The sequence below is a fragment of the Tachypleus tridentatus genome, chromosome 10 (assembly GCF_004210375.1).
Source record: "Tachypleus tridentatus isolate NWPU-2018 chromosome 10, ASM421037v1, whole genome shotgun sequence".
Lineage (NCBI taxonomy): Eukaryota > Metazoa > Arthropoda > Merostomata > Xiphosura > Limulidae > Tachypleus > Tachypleus tridentatus.
The window spans coordinates 187198784-187219081 of record NC_134834.1 but is presented as its reverse complement, the minus strand read 5'-3'; the positions used below and the strand labels follow the sequence as shown (position 1 = coordinate 187219081).

The following is a 20298-nucleotide window of genomic DNA, read 5'->3' as shown; positions in this document are numbered from 1 at the left end:
CCTACACATAAGTAAAAATGGCTACCTTGATATAGTGGAACTGTCAAGGTTTATGTTCTAATCTGGTGACATCAAAACACTGATTGCTTCCTACCATCCTGAATGTCCTTCCTTTCAGGAAACTTTTCTGAAACCTGCCAACACAGTCACCTTTCGGCAGTTTTCTCTGTACAGACATGACAGGCTGTGTGATGGATGAGTGCATGGAGAGGTAGCACTGTTGGTTGATCAGCATGTGCCCACCCTGTCTTTGCCACTCAACACATCCTCAGAGGTTGTAGCTATCCGTGTTTCCTTGGATTGTACCATCACTGTTTGTTTTCTCTACCTGTTGCCTGGAGGGACATATGATGAACAAGACCTTGATACTTTCATTGAACAGGTGCCACCTTCCTTTTTCATCCTGGGGGCTTTAATGGACATCATACCCTCTGGGGAAGTGCTGATATTGATTGGAGGGGTTGCTCTGTAGAGTGTATGCTCTCTAATCACAACCTTTCTCTTTTCAATACTGGCTCTTCTACTTATTTTCATGCACCTAGTCAAACCTTTACTGCTATTGATCTCTCTATTTGCTCCTCTTCACTATTCTCCAATTTTCCATTGAGGGTTGACCATTTACTTATAATTTTGAGAGGGACTGGCTGTGGTCGATGCCATCCAACTCGCATGCCCTGGTGAAAGCAGGATCAAGCAAACTAGCTATCTTTCACTGCTCTCACAGAACTTAATTCTGCCATTGTCTGTAAGCCATCAATAGATGATTGTGTGGCAGCAGTAACTGACTGTATTATACAAGCAGCTGCTCAATGTATTCCTAAATCCTCAATGCGTTTTCCACGATATCCTCTTCCATTGTGGAATCCTGCTTGCCACATATCCCACACTCTTGCACCACATCACTTTCCAGCAGGCTCATACACGTGCTTGGTGGGTAAGACGTCAAAGCCAGAAGGAATCTTGGATTAAGTTCACAACCAGCATATCTTCTACCACCAGTTCCAAAGTCATATGGGAAATTATTTGAAAGGTTACTGGGCAATATAATTCTGATCCCCTCTTGATCTTGCTCTCTGATGGCCAGGAAGTAGCTGATACCTGGAGCATCGCCGATACTCTTCCTCCACCTTCTTATCCATCAAAATTCAGGCAGAGTGATCATCTCTTTCCTTTTGAGCTGATTGTCTCTATGACTATAGTTGTACCTTTACACTGATGGAACTCAAACTGGCCCTTCATTGGTCTAGCAGTACATCAGTTGGGCCTGATGATATATACTATGAAATGCTCTGCCATCCATCTCCTGCTTTTCTTGCTATTCATCTTATTGTTTTTAATCTGATCTAGCAGGAGAATGTTTTTCCTGATGTTTGGTGCCAGGTTATTGTCCTACTTTTTTCTTAGACTGGGAAGGATCCTATGATTCCTTCAAACTACCGTCCATTTGCTTTGATGAGCTGTCTCTGTAACACCTTAGAAAGGATGGTTAATCCTCATCTTGTTTGGTTACTAGATTGGTGGGTAAGATAACTTCCTTTTGCCTACCCAGTGTGGGTTCCAATGACAGTGTTCCACCATGGTCCACCTGATTCAGCTTGAAACGTCAATCAGAGAAGCCGTTCTCAAATTACAACACCTTGTATCAATATTCTTTGACATTAAGAAGGCTTATGATACAACATGGAGGTATGGCATTTTGTGAGACCTCCATATATATGGATTACATGGCCATTTTTCCATTTTTATTAAAAATATTTTAATGGACAGGAAATTTGAAGTTCATGTGGGTTCAACAGTTTTTTATTATTTTCTACAGGTACTTGGAGTCCCTCAGAACTGTGTTTTAAGTGTCACACTTTTCAGTATAAAGATTAATGCTATCACTGAACAACTTCCTCTCACTGTTGCAAATGGGCTCTGTTGACGACTTTCACATCTCATCAGTCGTTGAACATGAGGTATTTTGAGAGGAAGCTACAGACTGCCCTCAAACCTTTACTGGAGTGGACCACATCAAACAGATTTATCTTCTCTCTCTCTACAACCATTTGCAAGTTCTTGGGGCTTAGATTTGACCATAAGCTGACCTTTATACCACACATCAAGCAGCTATGGGTCAAATGTACAAGAGCACTGAACATCCTCTCTCTTCCACCACTAGGGAAGTAGATCGATGTTCTGTGGTAAAGATATATTGTGCTATTTTTTTATGAAAACTTGACTATGAATCACTGGACTATGGCTCCGCCAGAACCTCGGCTTAAAGATGCTGGACTCCATTCCTCATCAAGGACTTTGGCTCTGCACTGGGGCATTCCGTACTTCCTCAGTTCAGAGCTTATACATGCAGTATCATGAACCTTCTTTGCACCTCTGCTGTTTGCAACTGTTTTTACTATATGCTTCAAAACTTTGTTTCTTACCAAAGCATACAACGTGAGGTTGTGTTTTCCTTCCTTGGTGGGCCATACTTTTTCAGAACAGACAATCTTCCATTGCTTTTTTTGGCCTTCATATCCAGGCACAGTTGGATAAATTGGGTCTGTCTTTGGATAACATTGTTGTATCCACTGGTCAGCCCATCCCAACTTGCTTTCTTACAGTTCCTAAATGTGACCTATCTTTAAGTCATCTGAGAAAAGCAGACACTCCTGATTGGAAATACTGTCTGCTATTTGCTGAATGTCTTTCAAACCATTTTTCCATTCCTGTTTACTCAGATGGTTTGAAATCAGGTGACTCTGTGGGCTATGCCATGGTTTGTTGTGGTTCAGTGGTTGCATGCAGAATCCCCTCTGCAGCTTCTGTATTCACTGCTGAACTATATGCCATTTCTCTTGCCCTGGATCATATAGAAGCTAAGCAGTACTCAAACTGCACTATTTATACTGAGTTGCTAAGTTTTCTACTGGCCCTGGAATCACTTCACATTAGTTCATCCCTGTTCTTGTCGATATTCAAAACCAGCTGGCCCATTTCTCTTTAACATTTACTTCTATCTAGTTTTACTGGATACCAGGCCATGTTGGTATTTTTGGGAAGAACCTTGCCAACACCGCAGCTAAATTTATCTGCTCTGGCTCAGCTCTGTGCCACCTGGCAGTTGACTTGGAGTGAGCAACACGAAAACAAGCTTTTCCAAATAAAACCCTGTATTGGACTTTGGCCCTCTTTTTTTCATAAGGATTGGAAAGAGGAAGTTGTTCTAACTAGACTACACATTGGTCACAGTTTTTCAACTCGTTTTCTTTTATCTGGAATTGATGCACCAGTGTGTAACACTAGGGTCACAATAAACTACATTTTACTTTCTTGCCATTGCCAGGACTTTCAACAAGGGCAACATTTTAAACAGTTCTGTCCCAAGGTTTGTCCATAATGTTAGACTGTTCATTGGTGATGTTGACACTGTCCACCTTGAAAATGTTTTTAGTTTTTTAAGGGCCATTAATCTTTATAATGCCATTTAAGTTTTTAATTTATACATTAGACCTTTTTTTAATGTGATTCCCTTTAAAGAATCACAGTCAGTTTAGTTCGATGTGAAATCATAAAATGGCCATAACATCAAATACCTTGAAACCAGGACTGGAAAGACCAACTTCAGGTGACTCACACTGCAGTTTAAACTACCCACTAGTCATCCTGGCAAGTTATTATTAAAATTTTGCTACACATATTTTAAAGCTTTTATTCCTTTTTTGCTTTAAAAATGGCCATAACATCAAATAACTCAGAACCAGGACTGGAAAGAACAGCTTCAGGTAACTGATGATGGTTTTTGTACTTACCTGTTAGTCTTTCTGGAGAGTTATGATAATTACAGTTATGCTACAGAACGTACTTTACAGCTTGTATTACTGTAGTTTTTCTCTTACTGCTGTAGACTAGATGTAAACATTGGTTTTATGCTGTTTTTTTTTTAAACTTTGTTTTGTTTAACATTAATTTCCTTTTATGAATTTTACTAAATTTTTTTAATTTAACTTTTTACCAGATGATTGGTCCTGATAGCCTAGCTGCTTTATGCCATAAAACACCAAACCAACCAAACAACTCCATTTGCCAATTAGTGGATGATATGCTGTTTAGACTTGATAAGAGTTTCACTATTCATTAATTTTGTAAAAACTAAAGTAGCCTATTCTTTCAAATTAGAAACCCTCATATTTATTCACACAAGAAATTTAGTTCTACTTTCAGTAAGTTAAAATAAGAACAGAAAACCTGATATCTTCGTTGAAAAGTTTTATTTGAAACCTTCTTATTCACCATCAATAAATATATCAGACTAGGAAAAATAAAAAGCAAAAAAAATATATATTTTTTGTAAATAAATGTCTGGAAACTGAGTTTAAATCTTATTTATAAAAGAAAAGAAAGCTTGTTTTAGTTAATTGTTAATGAAGAAACCCATTTGAAATTATATTCCATTTGTTTATATTTGTTCCCCTACCTAATATCTGGGTGTTATCTATTGTTTGTGTTTTTTTTATTTGCAGTGTTCAAAAACTGAAGATGATCTAGGAAGATCAAAACTTTGTTCTCTGTTTATCAATAAAAGTGCTAATACCCATATCAGCTGTTCTGAGACACAAGTTTAAATTTTCCAGTTTTTCTGTTCAGTTATTAAAGAAATAATGTATTAATGCAAAATAAGGTTACTCATGTCACAATCGCTACTTGGCAGTTACTATGTTTAGGATATGGCACTTGTGCAAAAGATTTTAACAAACGGATAGTCAGTAGTAAGTTGATAGACTTACAACACTAAACTTTGGTTTGATTTTCTGTAGTGGACAGATAGCACATGGTACACACACACTTATTACCACTGAAATCAACAAATCGTGTTAAAAATGTAATCTGTTACTACAAATACGAAAATTAACACCACTACTAGTTTTTTTACAGTTTGTAATACCCTTGGAGGCATTATTTAGGGGCTGTATGGTATATTGTATCTCAAAATGGCTGGTATGGGTATTAATTCTTTTATTGGTACAGAGAGAACAATGTTTTGACCTCACTAGGTCATCTTCAGGTTAAGAAAGAGAGTTTGAATGTGACCGTTGACGGGCACGTGTTTTAGAGATGAGAGTATAAATGGGTCCAGGACCACTTGCAGCACCCCCTACAATCTCACGTGTTTTAGGGATGAGAGTATAAATGGTTGAGGACCACTTGCAGCACCACTTACAATCTCATACCTGTTTATACTCTCATCCCTAAGACACGTCCATCAACGGTCACATTCAAACTCTCTCTTTCTTTACCTGAAGATGACCTAGGAAGGTCAAAACGTTATTCTCTCTGTATCAATAAAAGTTAATACTCATATCAGCTGTTCTGAGATACATTTTTATTTCATGTGGGTTTCTCATCATCAAGTATGGTATATTAGTAGACTTGCAAGCTTACTTTTGTTAATGGTGAGTGTGCAATGGCAGCTTTGATGAAACATTGTTTTTTGTCATTTGTATTTAAAATATGGCCGTACAACACTAGTAGGACAATTAATGGTGTATACTAACTTAATTGATGGACTCGTAAAGTATATTTGATTAATTGATTAGAGCATACCACAAAAACCCTGTTGTTTTTTTGTTTTTTCAGGAAATTCTTGAATTAATGTCTAAGAAAATTTATATTGCTTTAAAACAGGTGTAATTTAACACAAAAGTACTTTCACTGGTAAAAGGAACCAAAAGGATTGTTTACAGAAACTATTACAAAATTCATAACATGATATATATATACGATTTTGTGATAGTCTAATTCGTTCTCCACCCAGTGAGGCATGGCATGGCATGGCTAGGTGGTTAAGGCGCTCGACTCGTGATCTGAGGGTCTTGGGTTCAAATCCCTGTCACACCAAACTTGCCTGTCCTTTCAACCTTGGGGGCATTATAATGTGATAATCAATCCCACTATTTATTGGTAGAAGAATAGCCCAAGAGTTGGCTGGGGGTGGTGATGACTAGCTGCTTTCCCTCTAGTCTTACACTGCTAAATTAGGGACAGCTAGTGCAGGTAACCCTTGTGTATCTTTGTGCAAAATTCTAAAAACAAACCAAACCATCCAAACATACTTAAACTTCTTTTTATAGCTCTTTTTCATTAGTGAATGATTAAACTGCATAATATGACTTCATATCAATGCTTCAACCGAGGCCTGTATGAAGTTAAGAAAAGAAATCGAGCAGTAGATGCAATATTGTTAGTTGGTGATAAGTTCTTAGCCGAAGTATCTTATAGGATGTGTAGAAAAATTCTAAAATAAAGTAGGTTGTTATGTTTACAGGCAAAAATCTTTACACTTGGGCAGAAATGAAAATACATCCCCCTTGTATTTTAATGAATTACATTGAATGTTGAAATGTCTTTAAAGTTATATAAACTTATTTTGTCATTTATGTTTGAAAACATTTTATCAAGTGCTAAAAAATATGAAAAGCCAGTGGAAACACTGTCTTCAGACTTCAGGCACAATAATTAATGTAGAATGAAGTTAGTTTTAATTCCAAACTTTCTGCATGAAAATGTAAAATACACACAATGCAGGACCAGCATGGTCATGTGGCTGAAGCTCTTGACTCATAATTTGAGAGTCGCGGGTTAGAATCTCCATCACACCACACATGCTTGCCCTTTCTGCCATAGGGACTATAATGTGAAGTCAATCCCACTATTTGCTGGTAAAAGAGTAGCCAAAAGTTGGAGGTGGGTAGTGATGACTAGCTGCCATCCCTCTTGTCTTGCATTGTTAAATTAGGAATGGCTAGTGCAGATAACCCTTGTGTAGCTTTGTGTGAAATTAAAAAAAAAAAAAACATACACTGCAACTGCATCATTTAACATTTAAAAATTGTAAAAATCAAAATACTAATATTTATGATGTTTTTAAATACTTTTTAGCTAAATTAATTTAGGTTTGTGAATAACGTGATGATATTACACCAAATTTATTGTATGGTATTATACACTGGATTGACTGTTTGATGATGATATTAGAAACTTCCTTTGGTTTGGTTATGTAATGAGTGAAGAAAAACAAACTTCAAAGATTTATGTACACATTATCTTTATAAAAGGCCTAATTTTATTTCTTTGGATTGCCAACTCAAACTGTTCTCATGAAAAATAGGTGAAATTACAGTCCACAGCAGAAAGTACGGTCAATCAAAGAAGATCATGAGCTTATAAGACACAGAATATATATTCAGTTTTTACTTTGGGTGAAAAGAAATCTTTCATATCATATTTTAGGCTTAATATTGTTAACAGTTTGGTACTGTTTCCCTGTTTATAAATGTCTGTGATGGGGGTGTTAATATTTATTTTAAACATTCAAACTTTTGTCAAGAGTCAAACATTTAGAATCTTGCTTAATGTGTAGTAATGTAAAGGTAATGTATTGAGAAAACTAGGGGCTGCTCATGTTTCATATTAACCTTTTCTTTGTAAAAATAATCATGCTGCTATTCAGTTTTGAGAAAAATTCCCTATATTGGATTAATTATTAATACTACTAAAATCTCATGTTGTTTAATAATAGATATTACTACTAAATTTGAGTAAGACTGAGAGACAAGTTAATGCATGATATCATGGTTACGAGCATTATGTTTAATATAATATATATGAAAGTTTTAAAACAATATATGTTCTTTATCACAAAACTACATAGAGTAGTGTGACCCCATGAAATTATTATTCATTTTAGTACTCGTAATATTTATATAAGCAACAGATACCTCTTAATATTTACTAATAATCTGTTTTGACACTGGGCATTAAAGACAAATTATGAAAACCTTGAATTAATACTGCATTCTGTATCTGTGTTTGTAGGTCAAGAACTTGTTTTTCTGCACAGTGGTATAATACATAAGTGTATAATCCACCACTTAAGACCAGTTATGTAATTTTCTAAGTAAAGTCATCAAGATATTAACCCGTTACTAGTATCTCAATGATAACCAAAATGGCTTTCAGTTTATAGTTACTTTTGACTGTTTCTATTTGATACAGTTGTGATAGAAGCAGGTATTAAGGTCATTAATTTTGCTTTATGTGATAAAATATACAAGAGAGAAGTAAGGAAATTAGTTTTAGAAAGTTGTAAATGATACTGTCTTAACTCGTTTGCCTACCAGTGTCTCAGTAACGAGGCTGAAAACTTGTAATGCTAAGATCATGTTTTTATACCCATGAACATAGCACAAGTTGCTTGTTATAGCTTTCTGCTTAACACCAAACAAAACCTTAACTTATTCAATACCATAAGCATGTGTATGTCTTCCTATAGAGCACAGCCTTGGTAGATTTGAATTCTGTACCACTGCTAAGAAAGGATATTCCCCTTTAAGCTACCAGTTTCAAATAAGTAATGAAATATTGTAATTCCAACCTGCTTTCACCATGATCTTCAAAACAGACAATATTTTACTACTGTGAAATAAATTTCAGTAAACATTCACTGGCTCATCTTTGAATTTTTTAGAAAGTTCTTAAAAGTGTTGAGTATTTTTTAAATTTAATTTTTATATGATATGCAATAGGTTTTGGAAAAGTTAATATTTTTTTAACATGATGGCCCTAAGGAAGTGAATGTAGAATAAAATTGTAGTTGCTAGACATGTTTTTCTTCTATAAAATACAGGATATTCTATATAAAAAGTGAAAGTATAGGGAATGATATTGTGCTGTTTTCTAATTTCTGTAAGAAACAATTTTTAATTTTATTTGGACATTTTAAGTGCAAAACTGTAAGTTAGGAGAGAAAAGAATGCATGTTTTGAATAGAAACTTTTATATTTCCCTATTTTCAGACTCGTAAACAGGTCAAAATGATGGAACTATCCCACAGTTTGACTCTAAATGAGGAGGCATTGAGTCAAATAGCTGAAGCAAAAAGGCCAGTCTTTGTTTTTGAATGGTTACGATTTTTAGATAAAGTGCTTGGAGCAGCTCAGAAGGTGAGATAAGAATTGTTTAAAGCATGCTCGTCTGATTACCAGAATTCTTCGTATAAGATAGTAGTTCATGTATATTTTTTAATTTTGTGTATGTGTGTGTGAGTTTGAACGTCCATCAGGGAGAATTACGAGCTATTTTCTACTTTCCAATTTATCCTTCATAGCTGGTGAGATGTTTAGTGATTGATACTTTATAGACACTACCTTGTTTATCTTGCTCAAAAGAGAATCTTTGGTGATGTTAAAATCAAGAAATTCAGATCCAGTTTCTGCTTGTTTCAGTATATTTTGTTGTATGTTAGGGACATTCCGAGTGTAAAGAATAATAAACTGTGTTTTAATTCTAGGAGTTATTTAATGTACATTTTTCTTTTAATTAAAAACCAAACATTTATAACACTGTTAATTGTAATGAGGAGTATGTGTGTATATTTTGTTTGTGTTCTTGCTTGAACAATTTTTCTGATTTTTGAATTTCTGTTTTTTTTGCATGTTTTGACACAAAGCTAGCTACTGAGTAAAACAGTGTATTACTGTTAGTGGTCTGTAGTTTTACTGTTAACTGACTTTAATAACTATCACTGATAGATTTATATATTTGAACGTATTTGTCAAATTTTTTTGAAACTATACAATGTCTTGTCATTTTCCCTCAAGCATTATTGTAAAATATGTGCTGTGAGAGTTAGAAGAAACAATAAAAATTGTCTGATTTTGTGTTTAAGGTTAAGGTATGCCAAATTCTTTATTGTGCCTCAGTGAGCTTTGTCCAGACGAAGTTTTTTGTGCTATTTTTTTCATAATTTATAAAATTGAATAAATTAGAATGTCTATAACAGGAAGCTGTAGAACTTTCCAACTTAACTTCCCTCATCTATGTTATAATATTTACTTCTTGGCCAATTCATGTTTCTGTTTTTTCCATAGTTTAGTTTGTTTTTTCTTTATTTCATCTACCATAAAAGGAGGAGGATTGAGGAAGACAAGGAGTATCCTTGTGGCTCAGCCTTGAGGTAACATTTTTTATATCATTTTACAGTCAGACATTAAAGAATGCCAGAAGAAACTAGTAGAACAGTTGTTGAATCAAGTCCAAGAGTCACCTGGACCTCCTACCAGAAGACTAATTGGACGATGTCTTGCAACACTCTTCAGTGTTGGAGATACATTTCTCCTCTTTGAAGCAGTCAACAGATGCACAGATATTTTGAAAAATAAGGATGATTCTCCAAGTGTCTTACCAACAAGGCTGTGAGTACTTGTAGTACCATCAACTGATCCTTGTAGCTTAGACGAACTAAATATGTTGCTTGTGTGTTTGAATCTTTTTCTTTTAGTTTGACTTTGCTTTTGTTACCAGGGGGGCAATCACCTGTATTGGAGCCATGTATGAAAAGCTGGGAAGAATGATGGGAAGGTCACATGAAGAAGCTGTCACAGTCATGCTGAAGTCATTGAAGAATGCTGAGGTAAGACCATTCAGTTGGTCTAGATTTGGGGAAGAAAAGGAATCATTACTTTTGTGGCTACCTCTCCCCCCCCAAAAAAAAAACAACAAAATCTAGTAATTAGCAGAATTGTGAATAATTATACATTGTGAAATGATATAAGGTATTGTCTTGGTAAGGGTCATCAGTGCATTATAATTATTGAAGACATATCTATATCGATAAATATTGGGTACAAATTTATCACCAAATATGTCATATGTGATGTATTTGTATATAATTGGTGTAATATCAAATTGTTGAGTAGTAGTAAGTGATTTAGATGTTTCTTATGATGTAAAAGCAGGTTTGTTGTTTTTCATGTAATCATTTGTGTCAACCAGAACATTTATATAGAAATATTAGCAAATTTATGTTTTTTGAAGTACAACTTTGTAAATGTCTTGTCTGTGATCTCAAGAATAAATCGTTTTTTGGGTGATAAATAATTTTATACCTGATGTAACATATACACACGTATGTATGTATGTATGTATATATATGTGTATGTGTACTTTGTTTTAATTTATAAGTTATTCATAGAGATTTTTTAACTGTCAGAAGGAACTTGTGTTAATATTTCAAAGTTTGTATATAACTTGCCTAAATGCATTTGGTATTATTGACTCTGAAGTAATTAACATGATAGTGTTTAAGTATAATTTATGAATCTTTATTTTACAACATTTTCAGTCACAGACTCGCTGTGAAACCATGATAACTATGGAGAAGATTATTGCTGGTATGGGAACAGCTGCTGGATCTGTTCATAAAGATATCTTTAAAGCTGCTAGGCACTGTATGACTGACCGTGTTATGCCAGTGAGATGTGCCGCTGCCCAGGTAAGTCAATCGCAGTTAGCTTTTCTTTGACATCTGGCTTTACTGAATAAATGTACTTCTGGTAATATTTTCCTAACTTAGTATAAGTAATGTTTAAAATGTAATGGTTTTTGCTTTATAAGCATCCAATTCTTAATATAGCAGTTATTTTACTGTTAGCTCTGTTCACACACAGTATGTTTTGAGTTACTGTTTTATTTGGTAGGAGTATTAGTATGGTAATTTTTTTTGTTTTGTATTTTTCAATAAGTTTTTAAAAATGATGCTGATCATTTACTGTTTGATCAACAAACTGTTTGGTTTGCATCTCCTTGTAGTGTTTACAGGAGATGCTCAAACATGTGCCGTTTGTTTATACATCCGAACTGGAGACTGTGGCTTCACTGTGTTTTCGTTCCTTTGAAGGGTCTAACTATGAAGTTCGATGTGCTGTTGCTAACCTGCTCGGGACGCTTGTTGCTACCACTCAACAGGCTTCACAGCCCGCAGGTCAGTGAAGTAAATTTCTCATGTGATAAGTACAAATGCTACACTGTTTAACATAAACAAAAAAAAAAAAAACTGTCAGTACTTACATTGTGTTTAAAGAAACTATATCCAAGTCACCACTTACGTGCGATGTACTTTATGGTGGGTTTAGAATACCTTGATTGTTATTAAACAGATGGAAAACGTATGTTGAGCTTCCTTTTGCTTTTTAGTTAATCTCCACAAACTTGATGGTAGAAGCTTTCCAAATATTCTTTCATCCTCAAAAGAATTTTCACAATAATGGAAGAGATAATGAAATCCTATTTTTTAAGTGTCTTTGTCTTTATATGCAATATGAGACTTAATTTAAAGAAAGAAAAGTTTTAATTTAAATGTAGCCTGCAGGAGATGATAATATTTTTTATGATCTGGTACATATTTGTAATAGTTTCATAGAATTGTTTGGAATTTTAATCAATATGAAAAGCCCACATCTTAGCTAAGAACATTCTGTAAGATTTGTGAACTTCATTAGTTGAATCTGTAAATTAAATCCAGTTCAGATAACTAAGTTTCACAGTGAAAATTGTAATTGTATGTTTGTTGAAAAAAAAAGGATAAATGTGCTAGTTTTTAATATGAAGAGCTGAAATTTTATCAATCTAAATTGGTTTAGAAGTTTTATGAACATGTTTTAAACGATGCTTTGTTTTGTTTTCATGTTCTCAAATTTTCAAACAGACATTTATAAATTGTTGAAAATAACTGGTCCCCTGATGGCTCAGTGGTAAGCTTCAGGGCTTATAATGCTAAACATTTGCTTTTAGTACCAATAATGGGCACAATACAAAGAGCTCATCATGTAGTTTTTTACTTAGACAACAATTATTACATACAAACATTTTTCAAGTATTAATTTGTATGATTTGAAACAAAAAAGGAACCATGTTTTTGTACTGTATTCATTTTATAAGTTTGAAAAGTTAAAATTTTTAGTTATTTTGTTGATAAGAATTATTTGCTACACATTCAGTGATTCTGTAATATTACAAAGAGGTATCAAAAGTCATAGTGTTAGCCTGTACAGGGTTTCTCTTAAATTTGATTTGTAAACTAGACTATTGACTGTTTTGTTTATCAGTGATAGTAAGCTGTGTACTTCCTTTAAATTTTTACTTTTATTAAATTGTATTACTGACTATTTTATAGTGGGTAAAAATCGCCTTGCCACCTTTGAAGAAGTTTTAGCTTTGATGTCCTCCGGGTTTCTTCGTGGTGGTATTGGTTTCTTGAAAGGTGGTGCAGGAGAGATGATAAAAGGTAGTTCTAATGTCAGTAGAGAAATCAGGGTTGGAGTGACACATGTAAGTTCAATTTTAACTTGGTTTCATAGTCATTCACATTACCATGCAACATATCTCAATTTCATATAAGATTTGTTTGTATGCACTTCTGGTAGTTGTTCACAGAAGTCTGGAAGTCAAAAAGTCCATATTTTTCTTTACAAATAAGCATCTACAAAGAAATAATTCTCTTAATTAGTATTTTAAAAAAATTGCATTAAATGTTTTAAGTACATAAATTGGTAGGTAAATGTATGTAGTTAACATTTATTGTTAAATTAGTTTATATTTGAATGCTGAATAATTGAAAAGCTATGAATATAAAGGTTATTAATAAAATGTCACTTATTCTAATCCTTATTTTTGTATTAATAAACCTTAGAAGCTTAGTATATTTAACCCTTCATATTTCAACATCTCTTAACATTCTACCTTTTTCCTTGTTTTAATAGAACAAACAAGTCAGTTAAACATTTAGCACAATCGTGAAAGATTGATAGCTGATAGTTTAAGAAGAGAGTACTTGTATTTCTGCTTATTTCAGGCTTATTGTAGATTAATAACAAGATACAAATTCTCAACTGTAGTTCACGCTCACTTCTTACTGAAGTTGAGTTGTCAGTTTATATTGTAACACTATACACCATAAATATAACCTTGTCCTAGTGATGTGTCTATATTTTTGGAGAGGTTTTAAAATACATTAAATGCACAATTGTAGGTTCATTTTTAACAGTATACTGGGGGGGGGGGTAGTAGTTTTGTTCAAAATTCATAGACTTAGAAAATTTATGTTTTAAAATTTTATAAGTTTGAACAGTTGTGTAGTCAACAAATTTCACTTTCATATATAACCTTTTATATTTATTTTTATTAGTATTAACCATTACTTCATAAAAAAGTTTTAGAATAAATTCTAAATGTTAGCCTTGTTTGTGAAACACTTGCAAAGTTGTTGTATATTTCTTCTGTTTGATTTATTTTTGTAATTTATAAGTGAAACTGTGTGTACTTGAATATTTTTCATTAATCATTTCATCCAAAGTTGGTAAAGAATAAATATATTTGTTATTCTCATGTTGTGCCACTTAACAAAGATTTAAGATGAGAGTTTTTATGTATATAATCAGTGATGTCAAGAAACCCACTTGTTGAGAAATTTATATGCAAAAACGGCTCGTTTGGGTTGAGAAAATATTTTACATAGAAGAGCGAACACACCTAGACAGAAAGCAAAATCAACCAACTAAAGTAAATATATCTCACGAATCAAAAAAATTGTGAAACCATATACTGCTGTATACCATATATTCCTGACATCAGCAAACAAATAACCAACATTTGGCAAAAATTAGTAACAAAATATGACATTCCAGTTAATACCAAATTTATTCAAAAACCAGGCACAGAACTGAGGTCTATACTATGTAAAAACTATACTGACAAATACCACACCAACATTATTTACAAAATACAATGTGATAACTGCCACGACTTCTATATTGGAGAAACAAGTAGAAAAATGGAAACCAGATTCAAAAAACATAAAAAGTCACCTTCACACGCTTTCAACACTGCAAGTCAAATAAACACAACATAACCATGGAAAACACTCAAATACTAAATAAAGAAACAAACATAAACAAACGCAAAATTAAAGAAGCCTTACTTATACAACAACTTAAACCCAAAATAAACCAATATAAAGGAACGCCTTTATACCTATATTAATATAGTAAAATAAATAAAATTATATATTCAAACATCTAACACCACCCTCTACATTCCTACACTCAGTTACACAACCCCTTTCAAACATGTGGTCAGCTTCCGGTCAGTTACCTCTTTCTTTGTGAACCTGACGATGACCAAAGAAGGTCGAAACTTTGTTCGCTCTTCCATGTAAAATATTTTCTCAACCCAAACGAGCCGTTTTTGCATATAAATTTTATGTATATATATTTTCCCAACATAATTAACCTTAGGATTACTTTACCTTCTGCTTCTAGGCATATGTTGTTTTGGTCCGACAACTTGGAGGCTTGTGGTTAGAGAGGAACCTGAACACCCTCCTTGTCCACCTTCTGGAACTTGTTTCTAGTCCTAGAGCAGCAACCTCACATGTTGATGCCGTTTACAGCCGCAAATGCATTGTGTTCATTTTGCGTTCAGTTTTGGGCAAGATGCTCGGAGAAAAGGCTCAGGTAGCAGCTTGCAAAGACTTAGTGCAGATTATTGTGAAGTATTCAAATGCAGGTAAGTTTTACTTTGAATTATGTATAGTAAATAATATTAAATCATCATTTATGGAACTAAATTTTTCTCTACAAAAAAACTTGTTTATCTGTGTAAATAAGTTAAATGTCATAAACATAAAAGAAAAAGAGCAGAAATATTACTATATGTAAACCTTGAAGAAAACTGAAGTTTGTGCTTTAAAATGTATTAGGTTCCTTATTTTCACGAGTCTGGCCACAGTAGTAAATAGTTCATTCTGTCATGTAGTATGATTATTAATGTCATTTTCAGATGCAGCTGCAGAGTCTTCTGGCAGTAAAGAAGGTTTGCAAGAAGCAGCACTGGCTCAGCATGTTCTTGTGTGTGCTCTGCAAGAGCTTGGTTGTTTAATATCTAGTCTGGGAACTACAGCTTCTTCTGTAGTGAATGATTCCTCTTCAGGTAGTCCACAGTTTTATTAATAGGTCTAGTTAGTACAGAAGGGTTAAATGGATTTTAAAATGAATCTTAAAGGATATATGTCTTCTTGTACAAATAAAGTTCAATAGAACACTTCGAGTGAATAAATACTTCAGTTGTATTAAATAAATATTTTCAGCTCTAAAAATTGAGAATTGTCAACTGCTTTAAAAGCAAGCTACTTACGTAGAATGAAACTAACCTGGTTATGTTTTACGTTAAATATACCACAGTGAACAGTTAAGATTAGAATGCACTGATTCATCAATTAGGTAAAGCATTTTATTACTTAAAAATATTGTTGTATAATAGTTTTTAATCATAAGGTTCCCAACTTTATTGTATAGATAATTATCTGAAGTTTATGGATGTTTTTTTTAAAGTTTTGTTTACTCTATTTTAACAAATGCTTTGTTGTTTCAGGTATCCAAAAATTTAATTATATTTTAAATCTAGGTGTAAAAAACCAAAACAAAAAAGTGTCTTTTTCAATGTTTCTTGGAGAGTGTACAATATTGTAAAAATAAACAAAGTTAAGGAAGCCTGATAACCCACAAACCAACACATAAGTGAAACAGCTATGAAAATTAGACATTTTTCTTTGAATCAAGAAATTCTCTAACTTGTATGTCGGTTGTATAATTTCTGTATTGTTTATTTTTTCTGAATTTGATGCAGGATGTTTAAAAGATAGAAATTAAGAAGTATTTACTACATAATTATGTAAAGAACTTCTGTATTAAAATTTATTTAAACAACTTTATTTTTCAGGTATAATAGAAGCTGTAGTATCAGTTTTAATTCACTCGAGTGCAGCACGACTTACAGCTGCTTGGTGCTTGAGGTCCATAGCAGCAGCTGTACCATCTCAGTTAACTCCATTGCTAGACAGATGTCTAGAGCAACTAGACACCCTTAAAGCTTCACCTGAGGCTATTTGTGGATATTCTGGAGCTTTGTCAGCTCTTCTTGGAGCAGCATGCGATACTGCATTAGGTATCCCTCACAGCAAAGGAAAGGTACTTGTACTCTAACCACAACTGACTTTTTGTTCTTTAACAGAGCTCATCAGCATTAAGAGATTTTATTCAGTTTTTGTGTGTAACGCCTCTGAAGACCATTCTCATTCATTTTATATAGTGTGTGATAGACCGAAGTTAAACTATATTGTTTTGTTTTGTTATGTAGAGAAGTTATATTGGCTTTGAAGTTATTTCATGAGAGAATTTTGTAAAATTGTTTAAAACTACCTATTTTGGGTTCTTTATGTAACAGTTGCTGAAATGAAGGTAGTTTGGTTGTCAGATTTTTATTGTATTTAAGAATAATTAGATGCTTGTTATGACATTAGAAAGCTCTTGTAATGGCTTATTTTCGTTTTCATCTAAATGGAGAAAAAAACAGTTTTATTAAATTCTCCAACACACATACAAAATATTATATTTAACCTGCTTAAACTTTTGCAATATTGGGTTTAAAAGTATCGCTGTATTGACCATTCCTTTTAGTTATTATATTGTTCAGATAGGAAGAGTGAAGAATAAGTGACTAAAGGTTTGTATCAGGGTTAATATTCATGTAGTATCTCATTGAAGTACGTAGAAAAAAAAATTCCTACCTTTAATTACAGATCGGTGTGATCAACAGAAACAACATAGTGGAAATTGAAATTGTATCTAAACATGTGCCATTGTGTAAAAAGATAGGCAAATGAGATTATTACAGAAAACCATTTCAGCTAATCTTTAACAATAAAAGAATTTTATATATATTATGAATCTAGTTGAATATTTTAAATTTTTGCAATATTATGTCTGAATAAAACAAACAAAAAGACATGGGTTAAAAAAAGCAAACTCCATAATTTTCCACTTGTTCATTTGAATTCTTGAGGATGAGAAACCAAACTGAAATAAAAATGTATCTCAGAATGGTTGGTATGGGTATTAACACTTACTAATAAAGCAAAGAACAATGTTTGACCTTTGGTCATATTCAGGTTAACAAAACTTGAAGATCTAAGAAGGTTCAAATGTTGGTGTTGATGTAACAGACTCTATATTGCCATTGGGTTTGATTTACACCTGTTACAAGATAATTTATTTAGTACCAGAATACTTTGTTATATGAAGTCATGGATAAGGCTCACAAGCCACCAACTTGAGGAAATTTATGTAAGGAAGAAAGAAAACTTTTAGGCCAGGTAACATAAAACATTTGCATTGCTCTAACATTTGAACATCTCATGAATACTTTTACTACAATATATATTAGCATCTCAGTGATACTCAATAACTCATTAACCCTTTCACAATGGGTAGGTCTAACTGCACATTCACTGTCTTTTAACAATTTATTTTTAAAAGTTTAATAATTAACTGTATTGTTACTAAATATCAGTAAAATTGGTATCAAAACATAGTTTATATATGAGATGTTAATATTACATATGTTTTAATTTATTATTATAAAAGAAAATTTATATGACAAGAAACTAAACAACAAATCCTGTGTCACAAAGCACCTCATGTCTTGTTGCTATATTTTATTTTATGTTTACAGTTGATTAATGAATTAGGAACATGATGTTTAGTTTCTGACAAGCTAGTATATAAATTCAGAACCTCCACCACTTTGATTTGCTAAGACATCAATGTATATAGCAAATCAACTGGAGTGGTTCCTTATCTTAATCCATTCTTTCTAAATCTCTTGTTCAGTTCTACCTATATTTCTTGTGGATTTTTTAATAACCAATAGAAAGGAGAAGTTGTACTTCAGGTGATTTTGATAGTCATTTGTAAAAAGCTTGGAAGAGAAAATAATTTTTTTCAAAACAAGTCATTGCTCAGAATAGATATTAATTTTATTTAGTACATACATATTTATAAACCCAAGAAGGTTGTAGATGTTTAGGGTGTACTAGTAGAGTAATTTAATATATATATTTTTCTTTTTAAAATGTATATTTGAGGCCTGCAGAAATTGTATTCATTCATCCTCCACTTGAAAAACAAATAATGCTCAGCAATAAAGGCACACAAGGGCATAAGATGTTCCTTTCACTGTAACTTTGCATAAGTACTAGAAGTAGTGTTCATGTATTGTTTTATATTGTATGAAAAAATAACAAATTTAAATCTTTATTAGTAAATATATATTATTTTCATAATGTGAGGTAGCAGAAATATCAGTGTGTTTTGCAATATATTGGTATTGCAGTTAAATTTGTACTTTGTAGGGCCATGTAGTTAGGCCTACTGAACTTATGTTTTTGTAATTGTCTAAACTCATGTAAAGTGAAAGCAAATGATGCAATAGTGCAATATTATAAATTTTAAAGCATATTTATTCATGACATCTAGAAATGTGCAGTCAAAGAAAGCAGTGAGAAGTTGTACAATCTCATGTGTATAAGTGTATGAATTATAATGCTTACAAACTAGGCATGTGATAGTTAATACTGAAATTTAAATTTTTTATTGGTTGACAAATGAGTGCTGAAAAGAGAACTAGGATTTGATATGTGCTCAAATAACGTCTTTGTACACCTATGCTGCTGAATTATAAACACTACAATACAATTATCAGTGTTCAAAGAACTGCAGTGTTTAATGTATTGGCACCTGAGCACATAATAAAAGTTTTGACACATTCAAGGTGTAGTGTTGTTGCTTGGGAAAAGTGCTCATCTTTGTCTCATGTGCCAAAACCAATGTTTTATTCTTAATTAACCAAAACACTCAGCTACAACCAGTGTTCCTTGGCTTTGGTTGATTGTTGATGGTGTTTTAAAATCAACGATATTCATAACTACTGTTTATGGGTTGCAACCTGTTATGACTTGCATATCAGTGGGAAGTGGCATCAGTGTTAGGACATAATTTTCTTTCTTAGCTTGTTTTAAAATTTGACACGCACCTCTAATGCTCCTAAAAACTGAGTCACTTGGCGTTCACAGTGTATGTGTTCCCTTTCATGCATCCCCTCTCCATATGACTCAAGTTTGGTATTTTACTTTTTTTATCACCTCAACTCTTCCATGAACCTGGTGTGATATATCCATCAACACCTTGGTAGTACATCCTAAACTTCATAAAATTTTCACCAATTTGTTGATTTGATGCCTTCTGCTTCTGGCTGGTGATATAATTTTACTAATTTTTTCCCCTCAGTGTGGATTCCTATATTTGGTGAAGGGACCTCCTAGGGAAGGTTCTGTTCTTTCAGTTTACCTGTTCTGGGATCTAAGCATCCACTCGTGTTTGCCGTGCGTGGCAACCTGTGAAGGGGAGGAGAGGGTCCTGGTGGTTGAGGGGTCCATCCCCAACACACCACTTTGGTTTTGAATTCCTCTAGACAGTGGCCTTGGGGTTGGGCCCCTTGGGTCAGTTGGCTGGTCCATTTGGGCTAGGATCAACCAAGTACCAGTGTTGGATGTTCTCAACAGGTATTGTGGACACTATCTGATGCTGG

The 20298-nt window shown here is 33.3% G+C and overlaps 1 protein-coding gene across 15 annotated transcripts in view; it reads left to right on the top strand.

Annotated features, from left to right (window-relative positions):
* The window catches only part of LOC143231153 (HEAT repeat-containing protein 5B), an 82003-nt gene that overhangs the window by 2947 nt on the left and 58758 nt on the right, over positions 1 to 20298 (top strand). For 8 of the 15 annotated variants that reach the window (XM_076465802.1, XM_076465805.1, XM_076465800.1 and 5 more), the window contains 9 exons: positions 8835 to 8981; positions 10021 to 10232; positions 10342 to 10450; positions 11162 to 11311; positions 11629 to 11800; positions 12992 to 13146; positions 15135 to 15381; positions 15655 to 15804; positions 16594 to 16841. In XM_076465802.1, the coding sequence (XP_076321917.1) occupies positions 8853 to 8981; positions 10021 to 10232; positions 10342 to 10450; positions 11162 to 11311; positions 11629 to 11800; positions 12992 to 13146; positions 15135 to 15381; positions 15655 to 15804; positions 16594 to 16841 (1572 nt within the window). In that variant the 5' untranslated portion in view covers positions 8835 to 8852. Of the gene's footprint in view, positions 1 to 4061; positions 4203 to 8834; positions 8982 to 10020; positions 10233 to 10341; positions 10451 to 11161; positions 11312 to 11628; positions 11801 to 12991; positions 13147 to 15134; positions 15382 to 15654; positions 15805 to 16593; positions 16842 to 20298 lie in introns of those variants that run through there. The other 7 variants (XR_013016797.1, XM_076465798.1, XM_076465797.1 and 4 more) reach the window with 3 other exon arrangements.